The sequence below is a fragment of the Apaloderma vittatum genome, unplaced genomic scaffold (genome assembly GCF_000703405.1).
Source record: "Apaloderma vittatum isolate BGI_N311 unplaced genomic scaffold, ASM70340v1 scaffold621, whole genome shotgun sequence".
Taxonomy (NCBI): Eukaryota; Metazoa; Chordata; class Aves; order Trogoniformes; family Trogonidae; genus Apaloderma; species Apaloderma vittatum.
This window is the reverse complement of record NW_009697165.1, coordinates 3,416-11,344: the sequence shown is the minus strand read 5'-3', so window position 1 is coordinate 11,344 and position 7,929 is coordinate 3,416. Positions and strand designations below refer to the sequence as shown.

The following is a 7,929-nucleotide window of genomic DNA, read 5'->3' as shown; positions in this document are numbered from 1 at the left end:
GATTTGTTAAACAGGACTCACCCTTCATAAACCCATGCTGACTGGGCCTGATCACCTGGTTGTCCTGCATGTGTTGCTTAATGGAACTCAGGATAATCTGCTCCATCAACTTCCCTGGGACCGAAGTCAAACTGACAGGCCTATAATTTCCTGGATCATCCTTCTTTCCCTTCTTACAGATGGGTGTTATATTTGCTGTCTTCCAATCAGCTGGGACCTCTCCAGTCAGCCAGGACTGCTGATAAATAAAGGAGAGTGGCCTGGTGAGCACCCCTGCCAGCTATTTCAGGACTCTAGGATGAATCCCATCTGGCCCCATAGATTTGTGGACGTCGACATGGGGGAGTAGGTCCCTGACCATCTCCTTGTGAATTGTGGGGGGAATCTTTTGCTCCTGGTCCCATTCTCTTGGCTTGGGGGGCTGGCTTCCCTCAGTACAGGTGTTACTTTTGCTAAAGACAGGCAAAGAAGGCATCAAGCACCTCAGCCTTATCCTCATCTTTCACTATTATATTTCCTCCTGGGTCTAGGAGGGGATGGAGGCTCTCTCTGTTTTTTCTTTTGTTATTAATGTATTTATAAAAGCTTTTCTTACAATCTTTTACTTTCAATTAATTTCTAACTGGGCCTTGGACCTTCTAATAAGCTCCCTACATAACCTAACAATATCCTTATATTCACTATGAGTGGCCCGCTCTCCTTTCCAGAGGCCATAAACTCTCTTTTTTTCCCTGATCTTTGCCAATATGTCCCTATTCAGCCCGGCTGGTCTTCTATACTGCTGGCTTGTCTTAAGGCACATAGGGATGGCCTGCTCCTGTGCCTTCAAGATTTCCTCCCTAAGTAATGTCCAGCCTTCCTGGACTCCTGTACCCTTCAAAACTGATTCCCAAGGGATTTTACGAAGTAACCTCCCAAACAAATCAAAGTCTGACCTTCGGAAGTCCCAAGTGGCAGTTTTGCTCTCTCTTGTAACCATGATGACCAGCATACACACACTTTGAGGTCCAGTAGTAAAGCAAATGTCCACACATAACTGAGTGCCAGCTAACATATAAGCATGTCTTTCATTGACTCCTTCGCTTTAGCCCCCTGCCTGTCTGAACTACAAATGCCAGGTAAGAGGTACAGTTCCTTACTGTTACTTTACACCCTAAAGACATGAAAAACATGAGTCGTAATAAAACTACAATAAAACTACAATAAAACTACAGACTCAGAAACAAGCAACCCAAAAGGAAACGCAGCACTGTGAAACACTCTTCAGAATCTCTCAGATTATTGCTCTATAAATATATCTGAATCTTGTTGGCAAGATCCCTTACAAGAAAGAGAGCTGAGTTCTGCCCTCTTACCTTTGATGTCCCTGTGGATCTTCCTCTCAGAGTGTAGATAATCCAAACCCTTTAGGATTTCTCTCAGGATTGTGGCTATGTAAGTCTCTTCCAGGGGTCCTGGCTTCAGCTGACAAAGGGCAGAAAGATGACTTAAAGGAGGGTGACTGATGCCTTGGATTTTCCAGCCTCTTAGTTTGAAAACTTGGCCAAGTAGGAAGCGCCTACTGCACACCTGGTGCATATTGTGCAGGCAGAATGCTGGACTTTGCACCTGACAACCTTAAACGGAAAATCTTTGGGGGGGGTTCTGTTTGTCTGTTAACAGCTTCCCAGATAAACAGCAGGATGCTCATCTCTCATTTTGGCCTGGAAATACACTGGTGAACAGAACATCTTAACTTTCTCCTGTTCAAGTCTTCCTGCTAGCATGCAAGAACTGAATTTCAGTCCCTACAACAGCCCAGAGACAACATCTACCCTCTAGCTATGCAGTATTGTATCAAAGCTCTTCTTTCCATTAGTTCTCTTCTAAACAAGTTCTGCCTTACCAGTTAAATAATTGAGGTTCTGACACTAAGGCAGCTTTGCTACTGACAGCCCCAATCACTACACCCTTCCTCCAAGTCATGGCAGGCTCAGTAGTTTTCACTGCATGACTTGGAGAAACAGGCTTTATTGTCCTAAGGAGAAAAGCAAAATCCTGTGACAGAATATAGCACAACAGAACTTTGCCCATGTGTTTATTCTGCATTTGTATTCCCTTAAAATCTGGGTTAACCTGTTAAACCTCACTTGTATTATCAAACACCTGGGAATCCTGATTAAAGACCAGGTCTCTGCTGAGTTTGATGCACTCAAGCACTGAACAATACCATGAAGTCCTCTTAGGTGAAGTATGAATTTGCACTGCTCAAAACTGGCTGCTGTTACACTTCATTTCACTGGCTCTTCCCATTGTAAAGCAGCAGAGCACATTAGAGAACAGTGCTTTGAGCTGAGCTCTGTGCAAACATTTCCTATGTCCTGGGATATGCATAACCAGCATGTCTGTTGTGCACTGCCTACCCTTCAGGCACAGGGCTATCAAAAAGATGGTATGTGGCAAGTGAGTGTCTGGCTTATGGACATTTCTTAAACTAACACTCCAGCCAATGTTTTTTGTGCCACGCACTTACCAAATCCAGGGCTGAACCTCCTCCTAAGTACTCCATGATTATCCACAGCTTAGTGCCCTGCAAGCCAGAGCACAAATTGAAGGTAAAGACATTAATAAAAGCAGGCAGAAAAGTGAAATGCCCAAGAGGCACCAAGACATGAGTAGATCAGTACACAATCCAAGACATGCTGCATACTGCAGCTCTTGGAGGCTGACACGGCGTTATAGTGGTGGACCTGGCCCCAGTACATTTCTTTCTCTCAGTCTGCAGTTTTATCTGAGCAAGCTTAGTGCCCCCACTGACACCAGATTACACAGCCCACAGAGATAAGTGTATTCTCAGGTTGGCGCCGATTAGTACCACTTCAACAAATCTAGCACATCTCCTTCTTGACAATGACAGGGAAGCTTTGCAGCCTTTGATTTCATTAACAGACCGCCAGCCTGAAGTGTACAATAAGCAAGACACTTCTTATTCCTCAGAGAAGAGATTTCCAGACTGAGGTTCACAGGGTCCTGGTACAAGATAAGCAGTAGATCCATGAAACTACAACTTGTTTGGTGTTTTCAGTAGAAGGCTGACAAAGGGTAGATGCATTATGGCCTTTGAAAAATTTGTAAGGAATAATCAGGATCCAATGAGCTTGGGAACCGTTTGCCACAGACCCAGTGTTACAATAACCTTCAGCAGTTGGCATGCAGAGGCCACTCCCGGTCATCACTCCTAGTAGCTTCCACTGGGGATTCCTAAACCTGTTCTCAATGGAAGAGGTATCAGCACTCCAGTTTCTGTTCTTTCAATAATTTAGGATGAAATTATGATCACAAGATCATAAAGTACAGTTTCAAACTCCCCTTCTTTCCAGAGACATAAAGGCCCCAGTGGTACTGCCCTAAAACTGTGGTACTTCGGAAAAGTATTCCACAAACTTCCTTTCAAGAATAGTCAAACTGAGAAGAGATGAGCCTCTTCAATGAATAATTTTCTCTCCAGTGAAGTGTCCTGCTCTTGGGATGACACTGTAGTGGGCACTTCATTTCCATGTGCTTTGCTGTGAGCAGAGCCAGTGCTGTTCCTGCTGCTATGCTGATACTCACAGACTGTACACCTTTCAGCCCTGTATGCCATCATCAGCTGCAGCACTCATAGAGAGGCACAGCCCACTGCCAAACTGCTGGCAAGAGAATTGCCATGGTTTTGTCCTACCTTCAAGTAGGAGCCATAGTAGCGGGTGATGTAGGGACTATCACACTGGCTGAGCACCGTAATCTCCTTCTGAATGTCCTCAATTTCATCCTCAGCCTCCTCCAGATCAATGATCTTGATAGCAACCACCTCCTTGCTGCGGTTGTCAATCCCTTTATACACTTCACCAAATGATCCTTTGCCAATCCGCTCCAGCTTGGTGAACAGCTCCTCAGGATCCACCCTGGAGTGCTAAAGTAGAGATAGGAAAAAATCTGTGAAGTCCCACAGCAGCCTGCAGAGCACCATGTATACCTATACAGCTCATTTCCCCAGCCATGCATCTACTGCCCTAATTAATCTGAAACTCACATATCCTAAACGGTCTCCATATGCTGAGAAATAACACAGAATATATCCAAGATGGAGAAGACACCTTTTACACAGGCTTTCCACCACTGCAGACCATCGTGGGGAAGGAAGGTGAGAGAAGTCCAGAAGGAGAATGGTAGTAAGTATTTCTAAAGAAAGTATCAGCTCCTTTGGGACAGGACTGCTCAACTGCAGGCATTAAACTGATGCCAAAGCAGCTCCATGAGCAAGTGCTTGTTTGCGCTTGAATCAGAAGACAGTCAAGGTGTACTAAACCCAACATTCTTTTGGAAATCTGTATGAGAAGATAGGCACAAGCATCAAGCAACTGGAAGTTCACAAGACTGCTTCCCTAGTCTGCTTTCTTGCATTCGAAGATTGGAATCATTTGGAAGATTTGCGTCCTTCCCTACTTGTTTGTAGGGTAAAATACCCCAGTAATATAAATACCAGTTTTACATTAGCTGTCTTCTCTGCTGCAGCCTGATTTCCAGGCAGCACCCAGCTGAGCTGTCTTCAGATGATTGCATAGGGAGCCTCATGTCTTCTGGAAGGTCAGCAGCAAGAAGGCCAGACATCTGCCTGTCCCAGAGGAAACAGGAGAGATGAATGGACACTCCATCTGCAGACCTGTTTTTCTGGAACAGCTTCTCCTCTGACTGGCACACCCAGATACAAAAGCAAACAGTATTTCCCTCATTAGATAAGCACATCAACTGGGAAGCTACTAACATGATCATCAGAGAAATACTGACTCCTTAATAGCAGCTTCAAAGTTAAGTCTTTACTAAGATGAGCACAGATGAGAAAGGGAAAAAAGCAGAATCACTTGCTGATGCTATTTCATTCTGTCCAGCTGCAGATCAGGAGATCCTACTCTGCTTTATTCTACTCAAAGGCTCTTTGTGATTAGTTTTTCTCCCTTTTTAAATAAATAAGTCTAATCTAAAAAATAAATAAATATGGAAAATATGGCCTTACCTACAGGAAGTGGCCAAGCCACTACAGCGCTTTTTCCACATCCAGAACTTCAGTCTCACCTCCAACATGTCACCCAGAGGGCCTACTCCCTTGCAAGGGACTTGAGCTGGCAGATTTCATCTGAGAACAGGGCAGCTGCATTTCGCCACATAACCCTAGGTTCTAGCAGCAGTCCATCACTGACCAGCCCTAGCTGCTGCTTAATGATTAAGCCAGTCAATCATTACAGGTCATTTGCCTTCTGTGCCCAGTGTGTTGCTATGTGGAGTAAGCCAGGCCCAGAGTAGGCTCTACAGTCATTTCACTCAAAATACAGAAGGATAACCAAATATGCTTGTGCATCCATGGCAACACCCAAACAGGCTGTACTTTGAACAAATGTACTGGAAACAGACTGGAGGGGATATGCAGAGATTAAAGGAACTGGAGATACATAGCAGGGCCTGAAGAGAGGGAGGTGGGGGAAAGGAAGAGGATTTGAGCTTGAGAAATGCCAGATGACAACATGAGAATGACAACTGCAGCACAGGGAGAACAGCGGCTTATCCAGGCTCACAAGAGGCCAGGAGCAGTTTCCACCCCTTGACCAACTTAAAGGATAGAGCATCAAGGTTGCCCAGACATTACCTTGCAGGCATACATACTGCACCATAGAAATGCCACACACTACATCAGCCACTCCCACACATCAGGGAGAAAGGACAGAGAGAGACAATCATCTCCTAGAAGCACCTGAATCCATTGGTAAAGGAAATACTATCCACATGAATCCTGCAGGGAAACAACTCTGCAAGAAAACCTTCCTCCTCTCCCACGTAAGTAATTTTTCCATGAGAAAAGAAATTGTAAGGTGTAAGTTACTGCTCATCTCCTCAGCTTGACGTGGCACATCAAAGAATCAGAACAGATTCTTCAAGAACAGGACATCAAACATAAGAACACTAGCTACTGCAGGCCGCTTTTGGGACAACAACCACTTTATGTACTGGGTTTTGTAATCATGGATAGCTTCAGAAACAAGCTTCCATACTTCAATGTTGGTTTACGCTGTTTTCTGTGGAGTAAAGCAGTTCAAGTAGGGGCAGCAAAGGAAATAAACCCTCCTCACAAGCACATGGAAACTTTGCCCAAGGGACTCAGGAAAATGCTACAGCTCTGATGGGCAGAAGAGACAGGCCCACATTACGTTGAACAGGTTTGTAGGTACTGGATTTACTTTCCAGTACCTGTCACTTCAAAACTGATCCAGAAATGCTTCAGAGTTCTCAGGCGCCAGGGCAAGAGTATGACTCTATGGAGGGCCTAAGGATATGCACTCTTGACAGAGTTGCCAAAATCACACAAGTCATACAAAGCAACAGCCAGAACCTAGTGAGCAAGTATGGTTCAAAGCGGTAGAGAGTCACTCCAGACTGAGTTACAGTCTCCTGGATGCCTGCTGCAGGACCAGAGTCTGCCAATGAATTTCTTCACTTTCTGTAAACAGGGAGGAGAAAACAGGCCTACGCCAAATCACACAGGCCAGTGCCTGCCCAGCAGAACACCTTGTGAACTACCATGGTGGACACCATCAAAGACATTGCCCAGTGGCATTTTTGTGGAAGCAATCCTGAATGCCCATGATAGACTAAGGCAGATAAAATTATGCTAGTCTGTAGGTCATCTACTCAAAAGCTCTTGTCCATTAAAAAAAGTTCCTGTTTGAGACGCCACAGGGTAAACTCACTGCTGATGGGCAAACATTCAGATACATACAAACCTTGTATGGCACAGAAGCTTTGGCACTCAGCAGAGAGCAGAACAAATGCAGTTTATGCCAGGAACAGAGAGTGCAAGCGCACTGCTCCACGAGAAGAGAAGCACGCTGCCACACTTGAAGCTCAAGCCAGTGGTAGGCAGGGGAGGAGAAGAACAGCTTTTGTGTAGCCTGATTCTCCCCTACCCCAACAAATTTGCATCTGCAGAGCATCGCAACAAGGGGTATAACAAGCACGATCAATTTTGTAAATACAAATTGATGTCAGTGCCAGTTGTCTTGTCAGAGAATCACCTTGGCTGCAAATCCATGTTCTGGAACTGCACAGCTATAAACACAACTGAGAGACTTTATTAGTAGGAAGTAAAAGAACACAGATTCAATGTTTACACCCACACAAATGAGCACAGATAACGCGAAGAAGTGTATTAGCATCTGTCAACTTTGCAACTGCTTACCAGCTTGCAATCTTGTTCTACTACAACACACAAAGCCTTTAAGGGATAGACACCTCATTGTTAACTTTTTAGTTGAATGAGCGTCAACTACAAGGCATGGTTCTAGAGTAAAAAGCCTCATGTTGTTTCTCTGCATTCAGAGCAGTCAGACAGTAGTGATAGCTCCGTCAGGCATGAACTCACTTTGTGGGGAAAGCACACAAAGCACTATCTTGGTTGGACGTGCAGAAAGGGGAGGGGACAATTATGAGAGGGATGAGGACAATCTGCTAGTAATGTACTCTGTTTCTGTCCTCTAGGATCTAATCTCACAGCACAGGTAAGAAGAATGTTCTGTCATGACAGGTGTGGGGTGCTTGCCATCACGACTGATGATGCCATGTTTTAAAACAAAGCAACTCACTGCAGACTTCAGGAATTAAGAATTACAGTGTGTTATACAGTAATAGCAGCTGCTTCATGGGGAAAGAATGGGTTTGGTAGCTCTGCTACCTCCAGCTGCAAAGATGTGATATCCACAGCCTCTGAGGAGACTAGAGAAGGGTAAATAGCTACTTTGATAATTTCAAAGCTACTATTGGGAACGATAAACTGCATATTGGGAACAGAAGCAAATACCCTTTGAACTAGCTCAAGGTCTTCTCTTTGGGCTGTGTCCAGCTGGATCTCATTCTCAAGAGTTA

The 7,929-nt window shown here is 44.7% G+C and overlaps 1 protein-coding gene across 1 annotated transcript in view; it reads right to left on the bottom strand.

The window, feature by feature from the left end:
• Window positions 1-1,355: 1,355 nt before the first annotated feature.
• LOC104279886 (serine/threonine-protein kinase 25-like) overlaps window positions 1,356-7,929 on the bottom strand; it is a gene marked incomplete at its 3' end in the record, with an annotated part of 9,171 nt that continues 2,597 nt past the window's right edge. The window contains exons 2-4 of the mRNA XM_009877333.1: window positions 3,701-3,931; window positions 2,513-2,569; window positions 1,356-1,464 (exon numbers count right to left, since the gene is read on the bottom strand). Coding sequence (XP_009875635.1) covers window positions 1,356-1,464; window positions 2,513-2,569; window positions 3,701-3,931 — 397 coding nt within the window. The remainder of the gene's footprint in view (window positions 1,465-2,512; window positions 2,570-3,700; window positions 3,932-7,929) is intronic.